The 24,791-nt window shown below is 40.4% G+C and overlaps 1 protein-coding gene across 8 annotated transcripts in view; it reads right to left on the minus strand.

The window, feature by feature from the left end:
* Positions 1-4,808: 4,808 nt before the first annotated feature.
* SEPTIN10 (septin 10) overlaps positions 4,809-24,791 on the minus strand; it is a 71,718-nt gene continuing 51,735 nt past the window's right edge. For 4 of the 8 annotated variants that reach the window (XM_054475012.2, XM_063648535.1, XM_054475017.2 and 1 more), the window contains 3 exons: positions 14,981-15,113; positions 7,898-8,085; positions 4,809-6,160 (listed from right to left, as the gene is read on the minus strand). In XM_054475012.2, the coding sequence (XP_054330987.1) occupies positions 6,145-6,160; positions 7,898-8,085; positions 14,981-15,113 (337 nt within the window). In that variant the 3' untranslated portion in view covers positions 4,809-6,144. Of the gene's footprint in view, positions 8,086-14,980; positions 15,114-20,769; positions 21,897-24,791 lie in introns of those variants that run through there. The other 4 variants (XM_054475011.2, XM_054475014.2, XM_063648536.1 and 1 more) reach the window with 4 other exon arrangements.

The raw sequence follows: 24,791 nt of genomic DNA on the forward strand, positions 1-24,791 counted from the left end.
GGCTTGTGAAAGGAGCCCCTTCCTCCACCCTCCAAGCCAGCAGCATTGTAACTCTCTGACCTGGCGTCAGCTGTCACATCTCCCTCCTGCTCAAAACCAGAAAAGGCTCTCGGCTTTCAAGGACCCAACCACACCTAGACAGTCCAGGATCATTTTTCTATCTCAAGGTCTGCAGCCTTAACCACATCTGTGAAGTCCTGTTTGCCAGGAAGGGGAACATATTCCCAGGTCCAAGAACAAGGCTGTGGATGCCTCTCAGGGCCATTATTCGCCGACCACAGGGAGAGTTTGTGAAAGATGGGCTTTCTTTAAATGTCTCAAAGGATTCGCAAATAAAGTTATCTCAGCCTGACCTTCATGGGAACTTCAATTATGCCTTGTCTTTTATTTTTGAGACAGTCTCACTCTGTCGTCCAGGCCAGAGTGCAGTGGCATGATCTCAGCTTACCGCAGCGGCCTCTTCGTAGCTGAGATTACAGGCATGCACAAACACACCTGGTTAATTTTTTATATTTTTAGTAGAGATGGGGTTTCGCCATGTTGGCCAGGCTGGTCTCGAATTCCTGGTGTGAAATGAACCACTCCCCTCAGACTCCTAAAGTGCTGGGATTACAGGCATGAGCAGCCACAGCTGGCCTGCATTGTCTTTGTTGTGAGATTTTCTATTCTTATATTAACACATTAATCTTCTACACAAATTTGTCATTTCCTCTGTATTTTCAAATGTATTGACAAGGTTTTAATGTCTACCACATTTGTAGTGATATACTTTATTTTTACTTTTGAAGAAAAAAACAGGTTTGCTGAGGTATTGACATATCATAAACAATATTTTGGCTGGGAGCAGTGGCTCACGCCTGTAGTTCCAACACTTTGGGAGGCCAAGGCAGGCGGATCATGAGGTCAGGAGTTCAAGACCAGCCTGACCAATATGGTGAAACCCCGTCTCTACTAAAAATACAAAAATTAGCTGGGTGTGGTGGTGCCCACCAGTAGTCCCAACTATTCGGAAGGCTGAGGCATAAGAATCGCTTGAACCCAGGAGGCAGAGGTTGCAGTGAGCCGAGATTAAGCCACTGCACTCCAGCCTGGGCGACAGAGCGAGACTGTGTCTCAAAAAGAAAAAAAATTTTGAGTGCACAATTCTATGAGTCTTTACAAATGTATGTAGCCATGTGACCACCACAATAAAGAAATGGAATGGAACATTCTACCACCCCAAACGGTTTCATGTGCACTTTGAAGTCACCCCGTGAAGCCTGGCAACCACAGCTTTTTGTTTTTTGAGGCAGATTCTGTCACCCAAGCTGGGGTGCAGTGGCACGATCTTGGCTCACTGCAACCTCTGCCTCCCAGGTTCAAGCAATTCTTCCGCCTCAGCCTCCCAGGTAGCTGAGGCTACAAGCACGTGCCACCATGCCAGGCTAATTTTTGTATTTTTACTAGAGAGGTGGTTTCATCACGCTGGCCAGGCTGGTCTTGAACACTCGACCTCAGGTGATCCGCCCACCTTGCCTCCCAAAGTGCTGGGATTACAGGAGTGAGCCACCGTGCCCGGCTGCAACCAGTTTTGTCCCTGTAGTTTTGCTTTGGAAAAAATGTCACATAAATGAAGTCATGCTGTATGTACCCTTCTGCATCTGGCTTGAGAGCATAATATGATTGGGACTCATCTGTGGTTTTGCACGCACCAGTAGCTTGTTCCCTTTCATTGCATGGATGAACCACAACTTGTTTATGTGTTCACCAGTTGATGGACACTTGGGTTGTTTCGGGTTTTGGCAGATGATGAAGGCTGCCACAAACTTTCAGACAGGTCCTGGTGGGACATGTGTCTTCATTCCTCTTGAGTACACATCTAGGACTGGGATTGCTGGGTTACATGGTGCTGAGCAAAACAAGTTCCCTTAGAGACAGGAATTTTTTAGCTTTTTATTATTGATTTCTACCTTAACTGTATTATGATCAAGAATATAATCTGTCTTTCATTCCTTTAAAAGGTATTAAGGCTTGCTTTATAGTAAAACAGTCAACTCTATGCTCCACGTGTGCTTGAGGCATTCCCCGGGTGCACTGTTTTATCTACACTCACAAGGCCAAGGCTGTTGCTTGTTTTAAGTCTCCCATATCTGCACTAATTTTCAGTCTGCTTGTCCTATCATAAACAAGTGGTATGTTTAAATCTCTCACTAAGTGTGGATCTGTATTTTCCTATACTCCCATCAATCTTTGCTTTAAATATGCTGAAGCTATTATTTTGTACATAGGGATGTATAGTTGAGAACTGCTATTTATTTTACAGGTCTCTCTTCATCTCTAGCAATGCTTTTGGCCTTAAAGTTCTCTTAATATACTGAAAATATGGCCAGGCACAATGGCTCATGCCTGTAATTCTAACACTTTGGGAGGCTGAGGTGAGAGGATCACTTGAGGCCAGGAGTTTGAGACCAGCCTGGGTGAGACTCTGTCTCTACCAAAAAAGGAAAAAAAAAAAAAAAATTAGTTGGGCATGGTGATGTGCCTAAGGCAGGAGGACTGCTGGAGACCAGGAGTTTGAGGCTGCAGTGAGCTATAACTGTGCCACTGCACAACAGCTTGAGCAACAGAGCAAGACCCTGTCAAAAAAAAAAAAAAGCTACACATTAGCTTTTAGTTAAAATTTGCATGATGTACCTTTTCCCATCTTCTTTTAACCTTTCTCGTCTATAAAGACAAAGTTCTAGACTGTTCTCTTGTAAACTACATACAGCTGCTTTTTTAGGAAACTTATCTAAAAAAAATTGAGCATGTAATCCAAGTACTTACTGATACATCTGGGTCTAAATCTACCATATTACTACATGCGTTCTGGTTGTCATACCTGTGCTATTTCCTACAGTTTCTTACTTTTTTCTGTATTAGCATTTTAAAACCAGTTTTCCTCCTATTAGCCTGGAAGTTACACACGTCACCATGTTTCATGGTTACCCTAGAGATGGCAAGAAGCAATTCTGATTTACCTGTGTGACTGGGACTCTTAACCACTTCCCAGTTAATGCAAGAACCTGAGATCCCTCGATTTACCCCATTCCTAACTTTCATGCCACTATTTTCTCATATTTTAATTCACTATGTATTTTCAAGTCCGTAGGACGTTATAATTGCTTTATATGGGCTACTCATTTGGATTTATCCATACAGCTACCATTTTCATTACTATACATTCCTTTCTACATCAGTATTGTTTAAACACTCCTTAGGTGAGACTATTGTATCTCTAAAGGGTTAGCCTGCCCCGGCCCAGCTCCCCCTGCCTGCCAATATCTCCTTCCCATAAACCCTGGAGAACACCTAACCTTGTGAGGCCAAGCCTTTCATTGGCTCCCACTGCCTGCCAGACGGGATTTATAAACTTTCCTGGGATTTATAAACCCATTCCTTACCTGCTTCTGAAACCTGGCCCTTACCAGAGCCCCACTCCTCACTGGTACTCTGATGGTGCTCAGCTACTTTCCAGTGCACACAACATGCTGTGCCTTGTACTAGGAATGCCTCCTTCTTTCATACTCTGGACAAACTGCTCCAGTCCTTCAGGACCAGTCACTTCTTTGGACGGCTTCCTGTGATCTGTGAGGAGAGGCAGACACCCTTGAGAGTGCCCTGCTCCAAACCTACTTGGTTGTCCAGCCTGCTCCGGCTGCTCCGTGATGCATGGATGACCTGAATCATGTGTGTGTCCCCATTTCCCGGCCCAATAGGAACACGGGGCTTACCCTGAGTTCATCCACAATATAGTGATAATAATCCCTGTAATGCTTTTTCCTTGTGTTGCTTTGAAGTTCAAATCCTAGTCTATGTGAAAGGGCTTTAAAAGTCGGAGGGAGTACATACCAGGATTAACGGCTGTTAGAGACAACTGTTTCATAAGCTTAATGGGAAAAATTTTTAACAAAACACGACTAGCTTTATTTTATTCCCAGGAGATTAATTTAAGCATCAGTGGATAATTCATTTTCTAATCTTGTGCCTGATAATAAATTAGCTTTGTAATAAGAAGTCATTAAAAATTTTTTTTCTTTGTTGTTCAACTCTTTTAAAATAAAATCTTACATGGAACCCAAATATATGAAATAAATTAAAAATTCACATTGTGGCTGAAGCAGGAGTGAGGCTTTCTCACAGCAGTCATCAGCAGCACAAAACGACCACCCTGCTGTTAAGTCCAGAGTCTTAGGCAGGTTTATTACGTTCTTTTCAACTAGAAACTTGAATAACTCTTTACCATTCCAACAACCCATCTCACACTTCAAAGTACGTTCTTCAAAGTTTAGGAGAGCTGCTTTATAAACAGTATGGTCAAATATAGCCACATATGCAACAAACACTCCCGCAGTGTCATCGAGCCCATCTGTGAAAAGTCTGCTCAGCTGGCACTAAGTACCATGGCGCTGGCCTGGCTCTGTACCTCAGGTCACCTACCCTCCAGGACTCCCTGCCTACCAGAACCCGGGTGTCACTGATCTTGCGAAGAAACTTCTGAGCTTGTTCTGTGACATGTATAATTTAATTTACTGAAGTTTTAAAAGACTGAGAGATATCTGTGAATTTCAAATGCAAAAATAAAATTTAAAGTGTACAGATAAATTGTGCTATGCAAGGTTTTATTTACAACTTAGATGACTCTATGATTGCTCAGAATCTGACACAGACTAATAAGTTTCATTGTCTGAAAATACTCATAAAATACCTCATCTCCAAAATAATTCAAATACATAATTAAATGAATGTTTTTTTAAAATGAAAGTTTTCAAAACGGAAAATTAAACACATTTTAGTAAATATATGTTTTATTTGTCAAGAGTAAATGTCAGTTTTATTTAGAATATTCAAGTACAAAAAATGAAAATTTATATATCTATGACTGTTAAGAAATATCAGAAATCATTAAAATGTTCTGAGAATACTAGTAAGGCACTGAATGCAAATACCACCTGAAATATGAATTATGTGCATTTTTATATCTTTAATATTCAGATGTTCATATTTTCTTAAAAAGTATTTTTAATAAAATGATTCAACCTTATTATTTTTCCCCTGGAAGACAGAGTTTAAACAAGTATGTAATGAAAAGTTTTCCTAATGAAAGCTGTGATACACTCATGCTCAAAGGTACTTTATCCTTAGGAAAAAATAGCTTATATATCTGGATGTTTTAACTTTTAAAGATATTTTGTTTCACCACAGTAATACATCAGCCATAATAAGGCATAATAAAGCATGAAGTCATCATATTAAATAATCTGACACAAAAGCTTAAGATCGTATCACCAATTGGGTAACTGTATAAACAATTTTTAAGTTCTATAAAACTATTAAGAGGTTAGAGTTTTAGCTCCATAATACATCCCAAAACACATTCCCCAAAATTTTTAGCATATATAAAAAAGGTTCATCTTGGAATATAAATGTAATCAGATAGCCACGATATTAATGGGTTCTGTATTTTCAGTGGCACTGACACTTTGCTCTTTGGTATAACGCACTGCAGTGACAATAGCTTGGTAGCAAGAGAAAAGATTTAGATTCATCACAGAACAGCAACTTAAAAATTTCTAACAACACTGAATATATATGAATATATAGGTACAAGCTGAGTATCCCTTATCCAAAATGCTAGGGACCAGAAGGGTTTTGGATTTCAGGTTTGGAATATCTGCGTATACACAACGGGACCCGACTCTAATTACATAATTCATGTTTCACATCCACCTTATACATATAGCCTGAAAGTAATTTATATAACATTTTTAATAATTTTGTGCAAGAAACAAAATCTGTTTAAACTGAACCATCAGAAAGCCAAGGTGTCAAGTGGGAAATTTTCCACTTGTGGGGTCAAGTCAGTGCTCAAAAAGATTCAGGTTTTGAAGCTTCTGGATTTCAGATTTTTGAATTAGAGATGCTCAACTTGTAGTATCATTCACTCTGGCTTACGTATTGACCTTGTACTTGAAAGTACTTTTCCATAAATATCAGTAACTGTGGCTGTTACCAAATATAGAAGTGATAAAACAAATAAAAACAGCAAAATCAAAGCACACTTCTAGTTTTTTTTTAATAAAGTTTGCTTGTGATGATGACCTTCTGTGCTCTGGAACTTCTGTTTTACAAAAAATTGGAGCTGGAAAGAAAAAGAACCTTTTGATTGGTACAATTTAAAAAAAAATTCAAGAAGTAAAAATTAGCAAACATGCATCTAGTATATTATAGGATATCTGGCCATGGGACTTTGAAAAAGAAAAGAAAAAACCAAAAACACCAAACCATATTTTCTTGAAGATAAATTCTTCTAGAGAGCTCTCAAAAAATATGGGCTTGGTCCTGATTTTGCAAACAACAGCAGGGTTCTCAAGTGGAGCAGGGTGATAATTTTTACAAGGTAAATGTAAATTATCTTTCATATAGGGGAAAAACTGGGTTTTTCCCAGTTTTTTTCCCAGTAACACTGGGTTAAGATGAAAGGAAAAAAGGTATTAATAAAAGATCCATTAGCTTTAATATCCAAAGCATGTTGAAAAGCAGTAATAAATTTATAGTTTATCTTTCGAAATTCAATGCTTGAATAAAATACAGCTTTTATACTACTTATTCTTTCAAAAATAATTGCATGCCTACTATGTACCAGACAACTGTTCTAGGCTCTGGGGATGGCTATATCAATGAACAAGATAAAGATCCATGCCCTTGGAGAGCTTACATTGAAAGATAATACATGAGAATTCCTTCTTCTTTTCCAAAAAAAAAACAAAAAACAAAAAAACCTGTAAAATGTATAAGCCAATAAAATCTGCCAAAGTCCTGTGGTTTACTTCTCCATATTTAAAAAATTGAAAGCCACCAATGGGCCAAGGTTATGTTTTCCTATTTTAAAGTTGAGTTGCAATATTCTGAAAATGGGTCTGAAATAGATGCAGTGAGAGCATTAAACCAGATGTGTTGCTCTGTGGGGAACATGGGAGCATGCAATGCTGCTAGCACAGAGGCAGCTAGAGTAAACTGAGGCAGAGTCCCCCAAATGAGCATTCTGAATAGAACAAGGCATGATGAATTTCCTCAACAGCCAAATAGTTAAACTGACAGGGACACTTAAGTGGGAGAAATAAAACAAGGGACACAAAGTACAGAAGGAAATTATCAAAAAGGAAAAATAAACTTATTTTCTAAAACTTGGGTAACTGATTTTAACACATACCCCAAACCTACACGCCTTGCGATTATCATCCACATGCTACTCATGGCTGCCCCCTTGCACTGTGGCCCTCTCTACCTTTCTCTGCATCTTTACGTCCACCATTGGTTTCACAAGCTCTGACATCAATGCACAGGAGTTTGAATCGACAGCCTGGTTCCCTTATTAAAATAAAAATTCTCACAAAATCAGTATCAGTAGAATTTGTTCTAAAAAACTGAACCTAAGAATCAATTTAATAAAATACTATCTTATGTCTATAATTCCCCAACAAAGGGCACAGCTTTATTTAGACATGAAATTCAAAATAACTCATGGTAGGTCAGCAGCCATTAGCTGTGTACTGGGGCCACGGCTGGGCTATTCAATAAGAGCAGCCATTTTCCCCCCAGCTAACTGATCCTTTTTACACTGTGATGTATTTTTATTTTGTTCATTCATTCATTTTGGCAAATACTGAACACATAACATGTGCCAGGTGCTGTTCTGGATGCTGGGGAAACAGCAGTGAACAAGAGGGACAAGGTCTCTCCTCTCCAGGAGCTGACATTTAGTTGGAGGAGGAAGACAAAGCATAAGGAAGCAGAAGTAAGAAGCGCTAGGAAGATCCGACAGAGCAATGTGACAAGTGCGGGCAGGGCTGCCAGGGAGGGTGGCTGGGCCTCTTACTTCTTACGGTCCTTGTCCTTCCTCAGGTTGCTGCCTGTTGCCAGAAAGGACTGGCTGTGAAATATCTCGGAGGTAGCTTTCTTTTTAGAGAAAGCAATTATTTCTTCTTCCAAAAGTTTTCTCTTTTCTTCAAGCTTCATTCTCTCTTCTTGGTGAAGTCTCTTAAGGTGCTCAAATTTGGCCTGTAGCTGGAAACAAAAGTGCAATCCCCACTACTGACACAGCGCGGCAGCAGAGGCACGCTCTCCAGCTCAGCAACACAAAGGCGGACCCCATAGCGCAACACAGAATAACCTACACGGTCAAAATCTTTCTGAAGTCTCAGAAGTTCATAGTTCAAGGAAAAGTTTACATATGGAATTCCCTTGGTAACTTTAATTTTAAATGAGTTCCCATGCAAAAAAATGCTTAAACTAAATATAATAAAAATCATAGCTTTATGAACAAAACTGTTTTTAAAACATTGTGAACCTTTCCTAGAGTTTTTATTTTCTCGGTGTGTATTTTCCCTACAAAACTTCTTAAAGTCTCTCAAGTCCATGCTCAATAAAAATAAGAGATGCAAAGTATAGAAAGAAATTACCAGAAAGGAAAAAAACAACAACACTATTTTCCAAATAAAATATGTGCAGTAAACAGTTATTGAAAACTGTACTGGTAAACATCACTGGAAAGCAAGCGTCAATTGTTAACTACGTCAAGAATGTTAAAACTGTATTCTATTTTTCCATAGTCTTTCAATGTCCTGAGATCTAGGCTTAAAAAAATCCTAAATTCAGAGAAAGCTTTACATATAAAAATACTCATCATAGTAGAATTTACACTATAATAGGAAAAACATTGCCTACATATCCAATAAAGATAAAGTCAAAGAATAAATTAATGCTAAATACATTTGATGCAGCCGTAGGAGAGCAGAATGTGCAGGACTGTTGAGCTGAGGGCAACTAAGAAGCAGCAGATATAGGAAAGCTCTCTGACCTCCCTTTAGGTGCCTAAAGGCAGGATACAGATGTACAAAGGAAAAAGGTATCCAGCCTCCTTCCCCAACCAGGGAGAACAAAGGTTAACCACCAAAGACAACTTCAGATCCTTTTGGGCCTGGAGACTGGTACCAGACAGCTCTACATTAACTAGCTTTACTGACTAGCCTTCATCTGCCAGCTATGTGCCTTCCTCCAAGTTGCTGCCCCTAGAGACTCCAAGTCCTTTTCCTTTGTCTTGTCATTTCTGTAAAAATTAACTATTCTTTGTTGAAGATGCTATAGAAGGTGGAATGTAGTAGCCTCTTTGAGAACTACTCATTGACTGTATCTCCCATGTATATGTGAAATATACATGCTAATAAACTTGTTTTTCTTTTGTTAATCTGAGAATAAGGGGTCATTCCAATTAAGAACCTATAGGGGTTATTATTCCCCTATACAACTGTTAAATGAGTTTCAAGAGATTTCTCTTAAGTGAAAAAAGTAGAAGAAAAAATTATTTAAAGAATACAATTCAGCAGTTTTTCACCTCCTTGGGGCTGAAAATCATCTTGATAAACCATATAAAGGGAGCAATGTCACCTTAGATGTCAATTTAGGGGCAGGCCTGTCTTATTTTGTTCCACAATTTAAGGAATGCCCTATATGGATCATAGAAGGCATATTTCTCAAAGCTATGAAGGGCATAAAACTCTGGAAACTTACAAATAAAAAGGAAGCTTTAAAACAACTGGGATATACCAAAAGAAAAAATCTATCTAACGTTTTTACCATGATGGCTGGCACTGAGTAAGCACTCGATAAATATTAGCCATTGTTAATAACAAAAAATAGGAAACTCAGCTTGCTCCAACTGCCACCCTGGGTAGTTCTTTCTATGTCCTGTGATCTGTTACAGGTGCAAAAGAGAAACCCTTAGCACACATGTGCTGGGGTAACTGTGGGAGCAACGTCTCCCTGAGGATTACTTAGGAGCTATGTCTTTTTCATTTTTATACCCCCAGCACGGCATACAATACTGCTCATAAAAGAATTCTAAAAGATGTAGAAGAACTAGTAATGAGAGGAAATACAGATGAAAGTTATGTGAAGTTCTGCATGCAGTTCAAAGAGACAAGGTCCAAGGAAGAATGTAGGTGGACCTGGTTTAATTGTGGCTTACATAAAAAAAAAAAATCTAGGGTCTTAAGCCAGCTCCATAGGAATCAGCTGTGTGCTGGTGCCCCTCTAACAACACAACCACAGTGTCTAGAATCTACATTTTAAAAGATAATCTTATTTTTGGTCCTCTGATCTGGTTAGGTAAATCTGAAATTAACATTTTAGTTCTGGGTAGAAACCTAGCATTCATGCAAATAAAGCAGGACTTGGTGTCTAGAAAAAGACGACATAGCTGGGCGTGGTGGCTCATTGAGGTTTACAGGCTCATTGGCTCATGGAGGTTTACACACATGAGCCACCGCGCCCGGCTATGTCATCTTTTTCTAAGACACCAAGTTGTCTAGAAAGGGGGAGACCTTTGGGAGGCCGAGGTGGATGGATTGCCTGAGCTCAGGAGTTCAAGACCAGCCTGGGCAACACGGTGAAACCCCGTCTCTACTAAAATACAAAAAATTAGCCAGGTGTGGCAGTGTGCGCCTGCAGTCCCAGCTACTCGGGAGGCTGAGACAGGAGAATTGCCTGAAGCTGGGAGGCTGAGGTTGCAGTGAGCTGAGATAGTGTCACTGCACTCTAGCCTGGGCCACAGAGTGAGGCTCCATCTCAAAAAAAAAAAAAAAAAAAAAAAAAAAAAAAAAAGATGACATATAATAGTTGAGGAAATATTTCACTGAAAATCAGAGACTGAGGGAAGAAACCAGAGAGCTAAACTCTGGTCTAATAAAACTGTTATGTTCCAAATATGGAATAGGTTGTCCAGTGAGCCAGTGAGCACCTGATAGGAGAAGTATTCCAAGAGAAACAAGGTTAAAACAGATAATCGATTAAGGCCCTCCTAACCTAAGATGCTTTTATTCCAGAGGATGCCTTTTCAGAGAAGCATCAGTTCCTTAGTATTTGCTTATTTAAATGGTTCCTGCTTTTAAAAAAGTTACATTAGGTATGTGTGTGTGTTTAAAGGGCACGCTCCCCAGATGTCATTCAAATCGGTGGCACAAACAGAGAGTGGCAGTTCTCTGCATACGTGTGCATTGGTGATGTGGGAGAGGAGCAGGAGTGGGACAACGTCTGGAAAGGAAGCAGCAAGGGCAGGTTTCTATCACATGACTAGAGATAGCTCTCTGGTTACTCAAATGGAGGTTGCATACCTCATGAATATTAAAATATCTTGAAAGGTCACGGAGCACTTTATACATCATTCAGGAGGTTGACTAAAAAATTCCAGGAAAACTACAAAGAGGGAAACATTAAACAAGGGGGCAGGGAGGTGTGAATGTGACTATTATTCACACTGTGTGGCATTTCCAGCTCTGGCTATCAACAACTATTCCATATACATGAAGCATGCATTCATGGTTCCATTATTCACTACGACAGGCAGTTAATTCAAATACATTTTCAAATTCTCAAAAAATTAAAAACAAGGGATCTTTTGTGCTATCAATAGTCACCAATTCTCTTAAGAATATTAAGTCATCAATATGGTACGATAGTCCCCCCTTTTGCATGGGGGATACGTTCCAAGACTCCAGGAGGATGCCTGAAACCACAGGTAGCACCATACCCTATGTTTTTTCCTATATATAGACACCTATGGTAAAGTTAAGGCACAGTGTTGAGACTAACAATAATAATTAATAATAAAATAGAACAATTATAACAATGTATGTAATAAAAGTTATGTGAATGTGGTCTCTTTCTCTCTCTCTCTCAAAATATCTTATTGTAGTATTTTCAGACCGTAGTTGACCATGGGTAACTGAAACCTCAGAAAGCCAAACTGAGGATAAAGGGGGACTACTGTACAATGCTGTATCTTTTGTAAACACTACTTTTAAGGATACGACACATTCTCTTACTCAAAGATCCTTTTAAAAATATCTTCTTTCTTTGGGAGGCCAAGGCAGGCAGATAATGTGAGGTCAGGAGTTCGAGACCAGCCTGACCAACATGGAGAAACCCCGTCTCTACTAAAAATACAAAATTAGCTGGGCATGGTGGCGCATGCCTATAATCCCAGCTACTTGGGAGGCTGAGGCAGGAGAATTGCTTGAACCTGGGAGGCCAAGGTTGCAGTAAGCTGAGATTGCACCATTGCACTCCAGCCTGGGCAACAATAGCAAGACTCAGTCGCCAAAAAAAAAAAAAAAAAAAAAGTATCTTTTTTTTTTTGTTTTTTGAGACGGATTCTCGCTCTGTTGCCCAGGCTGGAGTGCAGTGGCATAATCTTGGCTCACTGCAACCTCTGCCTCTTGTGTTCAGGCGATTCTCCTGCCTCAGCCTCCTGAGTAGCTGGAATTACAGGCATGTTGCCACCATGCCTGGCTAATTTTTGTATTTTTAGTAGAGATGGGGTTTCACCATATTGACCAAGCTGGTCTCAAACTCCTGATCTCAAGTGATGCACCCAAAGTGCTAGGATTACAGGCGTGAGCCACCATGCTCGGCCCCATTTTTAGAAATTAGAAATAAATGCCAGGGAAAATATTTCTCTCTGCTGAGCTAGCAGATGACTTCCATCTAAACTCTGTGTGGTCCCTTCTGCCCTGCCTGCCTAGAAGTTAGAGCCCAGTCTTTGTGTTCACTTAAAAATTCCCTCGACCAGGGCTCTCGGCTGCCCTCTATGCAAACCCCTTCTTCATACCCTGTATTATAAGGCTCCTCTGTTCTCCTCATGTTCATGGTTGTAACGTAGCTGCATTTTTAAATTGTAAATTATCGAGCATACTTTTTGGAAATACAAGGGGCATAAATGTTAAATGAAAAAATTATCCCAAGATATAGACTAACATATCAAATTGGGTAGTAATAATAATGATGGTCATGTAATATGAGGGATAAATATAAACTGTACTTTTTCTTAAAGTGGGGAGGGTATATAGGAAATCCGTGTGTCACACGCAACACGCCTCATGAGTTCTTCTAGAATCTTGTCAATAAAGGAATAGGGAAGACAGAATGTCAACGATATTTGGAGATATATTTTTTTTCTGTGCATCTCCCCATTCTAGTCATCTAATGTTCACACACTATTATCTAAGCACACATCATTTTACAAAGCTACATATAGAAATCTGGATTTATACAAAAGATAAATTAAGGGATATTTGTTTCACAACAATATTGGCTAGGACATATTTAAATAACAGTCCTTTAATATAGAATTAAATAATGTTTTGAGTGGTATCTTTTTATTAGTGAATTGGTAAAACTAAGATTCATGCTATATGAGAGAGAAACTCCTGAATAAAAGAAACTAAATAAACATAATACCCATGTACAATATGCAATCTGTGATTGCATCCTGGTTCAAAAACAAAAACAGAAAAATCACCAAATAAAAAGGAACGATTTTGAAAGCCAATCTTGGGACAACTGGGGAAATCTGAATAAGGACTGAAGATTGGGTGAGATTATGGTATTCCTGTTTTCTTAGGTAAGGGGAAGGACATAGGTATCCTATACTTTCACTTTTCTGTTGTTTGAACTTTTTCCAAATAAAACATCAAAATTTGAGTTATAAATAAATTAGTAAACTATTACTTTTACAAAACCAATTCCTGCACAGTTCATTTACATAGCAAGTACTGTAAGTGTATTTGAAATAATAAACTAGCACAATTGGATTACAGATTAACTCTTCAAGAAATCATGTATTTTCAAGAAAATAGCTTTACTCAAAACCTAAATTGCTGCTTCAGAACTAGAAGCAAACAAACCTCTGGAAGTTCAGTGGTGATTTTTTTGGTGCCAGGGCTACCCCAAGGTCATCTAGACCAGGGGTCCCCAATCCCCAGGCCGCGGACCAGTACTGGTCCATGGCCTGTTAGGAACTAGGCTGCACAGTATGAGGTGAGTGGCAGGCAAACAAACATTACTGCCTGAGCTCCGCCTACTGTCAGATCAGTGGTGGCATTAGATTCCCACAGGAGTGCAAACCCTATTGCAAACTGTGCATGTGAGGGATCTAGGTTGTGCGCTCCTTTTGAGAATCTAATGCCTGATGATCTGAGCTGGAACAGTTTCATCCTGAAACCATCTCCCCTGGTCTGTGGAAAAACTGTCTTCCAGGAAACTGGTCCCTGGTGCCAAAAAGGTTGGGGACTGCTGATCTAGACCACCTAACTACATCCTGAGAGACTGAGTTCAAATGGAAAGTAAAGCTACTTCACAGCCTTCACAGACATCCATTTCAGGGCAAACAACCACCCCAGCAACACTCAAAAAAGGCTTTATTAAGCCATAGTAAAAATGTTTATAGCTCATGGTTAAGATACTTCTTAGTAACCTAGTCCATTACAAGCCCTTGGTAAACCATTTCTAATGGAAGAATATTTGCTCAAAAGGCCAAAATTCTCTTTGGTCTCAGTCAAAGGAGCGAGATGACAAAGGGAAGGTCATAGTTTGGAAAGCATCGCAGTAAGACACATACACTATGTTGCCACTGTGGCTGTGAGGCCCACCACCTTCAGGAGTTGGCCTGTGGCAAATGTGGCTTACCCTGCTAGGCACAAGAAAACATCCAGTGGTGTTTCTTCTTTTAGCCTTGGCACTAACAAAGACAAACCACCACTGAGACTGGTTGAATGAGGCACCTAAAAATTGTATACTGTGGATTCAAGGCATGGATTTCATGAAAGAAAAATGTCTGCACCCAAGAGGGTAGCTGCTGCAGCTTCCAGTTCATTGTAAGAATTTCAACGATTAGTGACTCCATAAATGTACTGCTTTAAAAAAAAAGGCCAAAGTTTTCATTTAATTTCAGGCTACGATTTTAAGTCAATATTCAAATACTATGTGTTGGAAAAGTTACTCTTTAAAGAACAAGTAGCCTACAAAAGAGTCTCAAGCAAATTCTTGGAATAAATCCTCCAAATTAATAGGACATCTAAAAAATAAATGCAAATCACATCAAACCACATCAAACCAGCATACTTGCCTCTCTCTCAGCTTCTTTCAATATGGCTTCTTTCTCCTTTACTCGCTGCACAAACATCTGTTTCATTTCTTCTTCCTTCCTCTGACGTTCACCATGGAACTCATGTCTTTTGGCTTCATAGGTCTCTTGAAGACTAAAAAGTTATTTGTGTTACTCTCCTGTTAAAAAGTGATATAGGTCGGGTATGGCGGCTCACGCCTGCAATCCCAACACTTTGGGAGGCCGAGGCAGGTGGATCACCTAAGGTCAGGAGTCCAAGACCAGCCTGGCCAACACGGTGAAACCCTGTCTCTACAAAAATAAAAAAATTAGCTGGGCATGATGGCAGGTGCCTGTAATCCCAGCTACATGGGAGGCTGAGGTGGGAGAAACACTTGAACCCAGGAGGCAGAAATTGCAGTGAGCTGAGATCACGCCACTGCACTCCAGCCTGGGTGACAGAGCGAGACTCTGTCTCAAAAAAAAAAAAAAAAAAAAGTGATATAATTGGCCGGGCCTGGTGGCTCACGCCTGTAATCCCAGCACTTTGGGAGGCTGAGGTGGGCAGATCACCTGAGGTCCGGAGTTCAAGACCAGCCTGGCCAACATGGTGAAACCCTGTCTGTACTGAAAATACAAAAAATTAGTCAGGCATGGTGGCGTGCGCCTGTAGTCCCAGCTACATGGGAGGCTGAGGCAGGAGAACTGCTTGAGCCTAGGAGGTGAAGGTTGCAGTGAGCCAAGATCACGCCACTGCATTCCAGCCTGGGCGACAGAATAAGACTCTGTCTCAAAAAAAAAAAAAAAAAAGTGATACAATAAACTTTCAAAAATACAAGTGCTCACCTAATGCCATCAATAGGTTCTTGAAAGCTGTAACTTTAAGTGAAGCAATGTACAACTAAACCAATTTTTACCGTAGGGTAATTGATATAAACAAGAATTAAGTTCCTATGGCATATTTCTGGTCACAAAAACATTACCAAACTTCTAAGTAAAGACTCAAAACCCTTCTAATATTAAACACTGAAATAAATGCTAGCTATATACACATTTAAGAAAAATTAATAAAAACAAGAAGGACAATTAATTACCCAATTTTTGGTGCATCAGTGAGTGATGGCAGTCATCACGGTGGAGGTGAAATCGGGCAACAGATGTTTGCAAAGGGAAAATTGTAAAGATCACCTCCTACCACAATGTAATTCAAAAACAAACAATAACAAATATGGCAGGGTCACTGAGCGCTTTCACACCGCATTGCTTATTGTCCTACATTTGTGTATTGTATACTTAATAAATTTTTTATGTTACAATAATATGTATTCATTCATTCATTCTCCAACCTGCTTACTCCAGTTCAGGGTCATGGGTGGCTGGAGCCTATCCTAGAAGCTAAGTGAGAATCAGCCCTGGACAGCACACCATTCCATTGCAGGGCACACTCACACCACCCCCACCCAACTCAGACTGGGACAATTTAGACATGCCATGAACTTAACGCTTATAGCTTTGGGATGAAGAACCCAGAGAAAACCTGCAGATACAGGGAGAATGTGCCAACTCCACACAGACAGTGGCCATCACTGGGAATCAATTTTTTTTCTTATCAATGTTATAACAAAATGACATTGAACAAAACATTGTTATTCAAGAACCTGCTGTACATCTCATGTTCAGCCTCATATATGTAACAGGTACCAATATTTTTTTACACATGGTAACCCAAAACATGAAATTTCCTATAGCATGAAATATGAAGCCACCTGTGTTAGTGCTGATATGGAGTACTAGAGTCATTGGAATCACTGTATGTAGAAACTTCAAAATCCTGAGTCATTTTTCACTCTTCCCTTACCCTATCTCCCTATCTTATCACCAAGGTCCATTAGTTCAGCTTCTGAAGCTAAGTCTCTTAATATAACCTTCTTTCCATTTCTACAGATACCTGATTACAGCCGAACCTGATCTTTCTGATTTTCTGCCTTCACTACTGCAACAATCTCCTAGTTCATCTCTGAGCTTCTAGTTCCTCTTTCTTTCACTCTGTTCTTGTCACCCTCTAGATTTTCCACCAAAAACACAGATCTCATTATCTTTTCTCACCACATTAAAGTTATGCTATCTATAGAATAAGGTCCCACCTCCTTTAAATTGCACTCAAGAAACTTTATAATCTCTGGCCTATTTCTACCTTTCCAGATTGACTCACGAAACAATTCTGATACCCTCAGGTTTCAGCCACACCAACCTGTTCATTGTTCCTAGAACGAACCTGGCATTTCAGGCTTCAGTTTGTGGCCACTGTCCACTTTCTACCCCCATGCTGCCCTGCTCATCCTCTGCCCCTCAAGGGCAAATTCACATGCAACTTTCTCTGTAAAGTCTCCCCCACTCTCCACTGTTGCAGGCCAAAAGAATGAGGGTCATGATCAACTCAGTTTACCACTGGAGGCTATATTAGTAAAGAGCAAACTGTTCTCATAAATGCAGAATGTTAGCAAACTGACAAACTGTGTCTACCATCCAGAAGGAATGCTGAGGGCAGTCACGACCCAGGCACAAGTGTTTCTTGTGATTATCAACAGGGCACATCTGAAGCCTGTTAGCAATAATATGAACCTGTGATCAATTAAGCAGCTGACCAATCGTTACCTCTTCCTCCCTGTTCTTTCTACCCAATAAATACAAACGGCTTAAGAAGCTTGGGGCGGCTGCCTTTGCTCACTAGAAGCAGGCCGCTCTCTTCTTCTTCCCCTGGCCCCTTCCTTTAAAATAGTTTCTTGTAAGTTTTCATTTCCGTGTTCATCCTCCTTCGTTCAGTCCCGTAGTGACTGCCACACTCGCCAGTTAGAATTAACTGTTCCTTCCAAGCACTGCCATGGCATTTACATCCTGCCCATCTCTCCTCATAGGTCACAAATCTTGAGAACAGAAAGTGAATCCTCATTCATCTCTGTGACTATCCAGCAGAGCTCTCTAGACATTTCCGTTTCTTTATAAATGTTCATTCAATGACAAATTTCTGGGAAGAGGAGGAAGATTTAACCAGCATAACCAGCAGAGAAAGGACTATCCTGGAACTCTACCAGTAGCTGCCCTTTCCTATGTGTAGAATTTTGGAGGTATAATAAGCTTTCTTATATGTCAGAAACACTAAGCCTTTCCATTTGGGCTTGCTATAAGAATATCCCAAAGGTTTGATAGAGAATACAAATTCACTTTCCAGCTGCATTAATGAGAAATTTCTATTGCTTATAAAAATAAATCAATTTCAAAATATGAATTAAATCTTATTAATCTTAAATTTTATAACTGGAGACATTAAGCTTTTAAGTATAGAATTCTGTAAGTTCAAAGAAACGCAGAGTAAGAAATACTACACAACAGCTACCATGGCTGAGAGGTGAGTGTGAGGCATGTACAGGAGGGGTTCCAAGCAGGAACAGATCCTAAACACTTGCAGAAACATGTTCTTTAAGAGCAGAGATTACAAATGTGCAAAATACCCTAGACATCACATGTCTCACACCCCAAGGAGTCATTTTACTTAGTACCAGGCTTTTTTTTTTCTGTTGTTATCTTTTTTTTTAAAGAAGCCCCTATATTTATCAGCTACTTTCTTCATCTTTAGAAACCTCACTACATTTCACTAGTCCAACATGACTGATAGCCTTTAAAGACAAGCTTGATGTAAAAATATCTTGAATTCAGGCTGGATTAAGAAAATGTGGCACATATACACCGTGGAATACTATGCAGCCATAAAAAATGATGAGTTCATGTCCTTTGTAGGGACATGGATGAAGCTGGAAACCATCATTCTCAGCAAACTATCGCAAGGATGGAAAAACCAAACATGATATGTTCTCACTCATAGGTGGGAATTCAACAATGAGAACACTTGGACACAGGAAGAGGAACATCACACACCAGGGCCTGTTGTGGGGTGGGGAGGGGGGGGAGGGATAGCATTAGGAGATATACCTAATGTAAATGACGAGTTAATGGGTGCAGCACACCAACATGGCACATGTATATATATGTAACAAACCTGCACGTTGTGCACATGTACCCTAGAACTTAAAGTATAATAAAAAAAAATTTAAAAAAAAGAAAAATTATAAAAAAATCTTGAATGCATAACAAACATAAGTTTTTTAAAACAATGCTTCATTAATCTATACAAGTTGAGTTGTTCACAAGGAAAACACATCTACTTGGTGAAGAGACCTAACATTTGTTGAATATCTGCTACTGGCAGGGTACTCTTCTGGACTCCTTTATGTTGACTATTTAATTCCCACAGCAACCCTGAAGAACAAGCCCTGACATTCTAAATAAGAAAACTAAAGCACAGAGAGTAATCTGCCCAAAGAAACATAGCTGAAAAGTAAAAAGCTGGGATTTGAACTAGATTAGACTTGTTCCAAAGTCCATATTCCCAACTACCACAAATCAGATTGCCCCAATGTGGTGTCTCAGCAGGAGAAAGTGATGGACTGCTTCTGCATATTTTGCATCTTATTGTGCTGCTTTCCAACTTCTGACAATGTAAATTTACAAGGCCAATTTCAAGTAAAGAAACTTGTACCATTTTTCAAAAGGTGGTAAAGAAAGTCAGATCTGAAAGAGAATGGTCTATAAAGTTAGTATTCTAAAACTAATGCAATCACTGTTTCTTATCATAGATTTATTAAATAAAAATAAAAACATTTTCTTGCTATACTATTCCCTTTTCTAGCATAAAAGTAGCTTGCTGTCATAATTTTCTTTCTTTTTTTTTTTTTTGAGACGGGGTCTCACTGTCATCCAGGCTGGATCATCCTGCCTCTATCACCCAAGTAGCTGGGACTATACGAGCATGCCACCACAGCTGGTTAATTTCTGTATTCTTTGTAGAGATAGAGTTTTGTCATGTTACCTAGGCTGGTCTCAAACTCCAAAGCTTAAGTGATCCACCTGTCTGGCCTCCCAAAGTGTTGGGATTACAGGCGTGAACCACTGCATCTGGCCTGACATGAATATTTAATGCCAACATACTACTGTTGTTGCAAATCTTACTGATTTAAAGTTGAAAACTAAAGAGAAAGAAAAAAATCTCAGGTGCTCACGTCATCAAGAAAAGTCCTTTCCTTCAATTGGGACATGTTTGTGTTTCAAGTACAGTTCCGATAAACCTAGTGAACTTTTTCCAAGTCTACTATGGACTACCTGAAGAACTATTTAGTTCTTGAGAGTTCCGAAGACATGAAGTTTTACTAAAATTACGTCAAATACTTAAACAACTCTAAACTACTATGCATAAATCTTCCTTTCAAAGCTACAGGTCCCACAATACTTCAATGACAGTGATTTTTGTGCTAAAAAGTTAAAGGTGATTAACTGTGGGAAAGAGATTAGTTAGGTTAATCTTTAATTATTAAACATGGGGATTTAAAGAGTTTTATAAAGGCATGTTTCCAATGGTTGAAATAATTAATATAAAATGTTAAGATCAGTTAATTAAACTATGACTATAGTGCTATTTACGTGGGCCTCGTGATAAGCCTATGATTGGTGCTGGTAGATTAGGACACCTACTATGACTCAGCATACCCATTCAATAAAATGTAAGTGGAAAAACAAACGGAAGTTCTGGCAACAAAGAGGGCCAGGAAGTACAGTGACATAAAGGTCACCCAACAGGTTCACGTAACTTGTCTTTATTGCTACATAGATATAATACTGAGGGACAGATTTTACATGCCAACCAAATTACAACAACTACCAAATTAAATGGGAAAAGACTCCCAAGAAAACAGATATAAATTCTTTTTTTTTTTTGAGATGGAGTCTCACTCTGTTGCCCAGGCTGGAGTGCAGTGGTGCGATCTCAGCTCACTGCAGCCTCCACCTCGCGGGTTCAAGCAATTCTCCTGCCTCAGCCTCCCACGTAGCTGCGCTTATAGGTGTCCGCCATCACACCTGGCTAATTTTTGTATTTTTAGTACAGACAGGGTTTCACCATGTTGGCCAGGCTGGTCTTGAACTCCTGACCTCAGGTGATCCACCCGCCTTGGCCTCCCAAAGTACTGAGATTACAGGCATAAGCCACCACACCTGACCAGATATAACTTCTTGAAACTATAAAAAATAAAAGCTTCCTAATACATCAGACTATAATGAGCTACAAAAGCCTTATCAAATCATTTAATCACATATGACAAAGCACCAGAAGAGATCCAAGTGATCCAGAAATACAGTAGAAAGGTCTACTCTCTTAGGAAGACAATACTGAGCCACTGCTCCCACTCGCTCTGTAACCTGATCTAAACTTACTGAGTTTCTTCCAGCCACTGCTCCCACCCAGTCCGTAGCCTGACCTAAGCTGAAGAATCTCCCTTTCTAATTTCCCCTTCTTTGTGTGATCAGTGAGCAGATGCTTCCCAACCTGAAGAAATGCTCAGTAAATGGATGTGATGGGCAATCTATGATTCCTGACTACCTATCATTGAGTCCTTTCCTCTTGGTACCAGTATCCATTATCCTCATTACCTTTTCGGGGGCTACCTCTCCCCCATGGGATACAGTCTTGTGGGACAATTAATCAGGTTCACACTCACTCCTAAACAAGAGATGGGAACATGACCTACATTGGGCCTACTGGACATTCTTTCCCTGGACTATGAATTGTGAACAGTGAACAAAAAAGGCTGGCAATGGTTTCAGTTCATTCATTCCACTCCCAGGGCTGGAACGAAAATGGTTTCTACCTGTTGCAGGCCTTCCCTTCAAATCTGCAAGTCCAGACCTATGTAGCCTTCCAACCACTGCCTTTTTTTTTTTTTTTTGGTCTTTTGAGATGGGGTCTCACTCTGTCACCCAGGCTGGAGTGCAGTGGCATGATCTTGGCTCACTGCAAACTCTGCCTCCTAGGTTCACGCCATTCTCCTGCCTCAGCCTCCCGAGTAGTGGGGACTACAGGTGCCCGCCACTACGCCCAGCTAATTTTTTGTATTTTTAGTAGAGATGGGGTTTCACCGTGTTAGCCAGGATAGTCTTGATCTCCTAACCTCGTGATCCGCCCGCCTCGGCCTCCCAAAGTGCTGGGATTACAGGCGTGAGTCACTGCACCTGGCCCCAACCACTGCCTTTTTTAACTGAACACAAAGTGGTCTTCATTATTCTCCAAGAATTGTCAAGGAATCACCTCTCTACTTGTGCAGCATAAACCTGGCCCTCAACTTTGACACAACAGCAGACTCTCTCTTTCTTGATCCCCTCTGTCAAGTTCCAAGACGTGACACTGCTGGTTTTCCTCCTCCTCCCTTCTCAAGCTCTCCTATCTGCTCCTACAGCTGACAAATACTAAAGGGACTCAAGGCTGTTTCCGAGTCACCCTTCTTTCTAGATGTATTTCTCTCTACAGGCAGTCTTATCCCTGGTCACACTTAGAATTAATCATTTAAATACCCATGACTCTTAAGCGTATTTCTTTGGCCCAGCCCTTTTCTGACCTCCAGAAAGATACCCCAAAGTGCTTACTTGTAATTGTCACTTTGCTGTTTCAGAGGAAACTCAAAGTCAACAGGTCCCAAACTGTGACCTCCATTGTGCCTACCACTGCTGCCTCACACACACACAAAAAAGCTAGTCCTCCTTCAGCCATACCTATCTAGATGAACGCAGTAACCATCCACCTAGCCATGAAACCACAAATTCAGGAGACTAGGAGTCTCCTAGCCTCCTGCTTTCTCACTTTATTATATCCAAACAACCACTAAGTTCTTCCAATTTTACCTTCTAGTCATCTCTCAAATATGTCCAGCTCTTTATTTTCATTGATGTCACTTTAGTTGAAGAAATGCTCTCCTAACTGGCCTCTCCTAAGCATCTCTGCCATCCCTTCAATACCTCCTTCACATTAGAGCAAAGAATAATTTTTAAAATGCAAATATTATATTATTCCTAAAATAGCGTTGCCTTCCCCTTAGGACAAAGATCAAAATCCTCTCCAGGGCCTCCACAGCTGCTGCCTGCCTGTTCTCTTCTCTCATCTCACGTGAGCCCAGGCCTGCCTCATCTGTCCTGCTGTACTGCAGTGCACTGATCTTCTTCCAGAGTCTTACAGATGCCATTCTCTCTCCATCTTCAGCCCTTTGTATATGTCTTGCTCTGTTTTCCCCAAGTTACTACAGCTCAAAATAGTCACTGCCTCAAGAAAGTCTTCCCGAACTTTCCAGCTTAAATTTGGAACCCCCCACCCACACCACCCATTTTAAACTTTCTGCCTCTCCTTTAGTGCTTGTATCACAGCTACAATGTACTGTGCAATTAGGTGTTTAATTTTTGAACTCCCCTACAAGAACATAAACTCCATGAGAAATAATAGTAATCTCTAGCATTTAGCAGAGCCTTTTAAAAAAATACTTAAGATTTTACCTATTATTCACTGCTGACTCCCAAATTACTATGGCAGCCCTAACTTCTCCCTAGCTCCAGATTCATGTGTCTAATAACCTACTCAAACTCTTCACCTGAATATTTAATAAGCAGCTTAAATGTAACATTTCTAAAACCTCTGGATTACCAACTACACCCCTAAACTCTCTGATTCCCATCCTCCTCAGGTCAATAACGATCACCACCAGTCACCCCATTTTCTAGGTCAAAATGGTGACTGAGTTATCCTTGATCCCTCTCTTTCCCTCAAATCCCATATGCAAAAATAATTTATCAGTGGGTCCTACGGACTTTAACTTCAAATTACATATCCTCAGCCAGGTGTGATCCATCACTGTAATCCCATCACTTCAGGAGCCCAAGGCAGGCAGATCACTTGAGGCCAGGAATTCAAGACCAGCCTGGCCAACATGGTGAAACCCTGTCTCCACTAAAAACACAAAAATTAGCTGGGGGTGGTGGTGCATGCCTATAGTCCCAGCTACTCAGGAGGCTGAGGCATGAGAATTGCTTGAACCCGGGAGGCGGAGGTTGCAGTGAGCAGAGATCATGCCACTGAACTCCAGCATGGGCAATACAGTGAGACTCCATCTCAAAAATAATAATAATAATAAAATTAAATTTAAAAAAATACATGTCTTAAGCATGCTTCTCACCCCTCTGTCACTACCCCTCTCTTTCACGCCTCCATCTTCTCATGCCTGGGCCACCATGGCAACCTCCTAACTTGGTCTCCCCACTTCTGCCTGCCCCACCCCACTCTCTTCTTCACATAGGGGTCCTCCTCCCACCCCTCAACAGAGACTCTACACAGGCAGGGTCTCTGTTTGATCCAACAGTGCACATACACCCAATGACTAGCATTTGGCTGAGCAGACAGCAGACAAACTAACTATTTGCTGAATGACTAAGAATTCTGACTGCAGGTTTCTAGGCTTCATCCCTGGAAATTCTGACCCTGCATTTCTTAATCATCCACAGGTGACTGATGATGACTCCACCAGACACCCAGGCCCGTCTCCTCAGAGAGGACTTCAAAGCTGTCCCTGCCCGCTCTTACTCAGGACCCCTTCCACCTCAGTGCACAGAGGCCTCTGAAGTGACCCTGAGACTTGGAAGAAATGAGAAGTGAGTCTCCTCTGAAAAACACTAGGGACGCTAACTCGAGATGATTAATCTTTAGTGAAGACAATATCATGAGAAAATTGTCAGTTTACGAGAATGACTGGCCCACAACCAGAAGCATCCTATGCCTGAATTTGGTGAGGGTAGGTTAAATACACACAATGCTTTTTTTTTTCTTTGAGATGGAGTCTTGCTCTGTCGCCCAGGTTGGAATGCAGTGGCACGATCTCAGCTCACTGTAAACTCTGCCTCCCAGGTTCAA

The sequence above is a fragment of the Pongo pygmaeus genome, chromosome 12 (assembly GCF_028885625.2).
Source record: "Pongo pygmaeus isolate AG05252 chromosome 12, NHGRI_mPonPyg2-v2.0_pri, whole genome shotgun sequence".
Taxonomy (NCBI): Eukaryota; Metazoa; Chordata; class Mammalia; order Primates; family Hominidae; genus Pongo; species Pongo pygmaeus.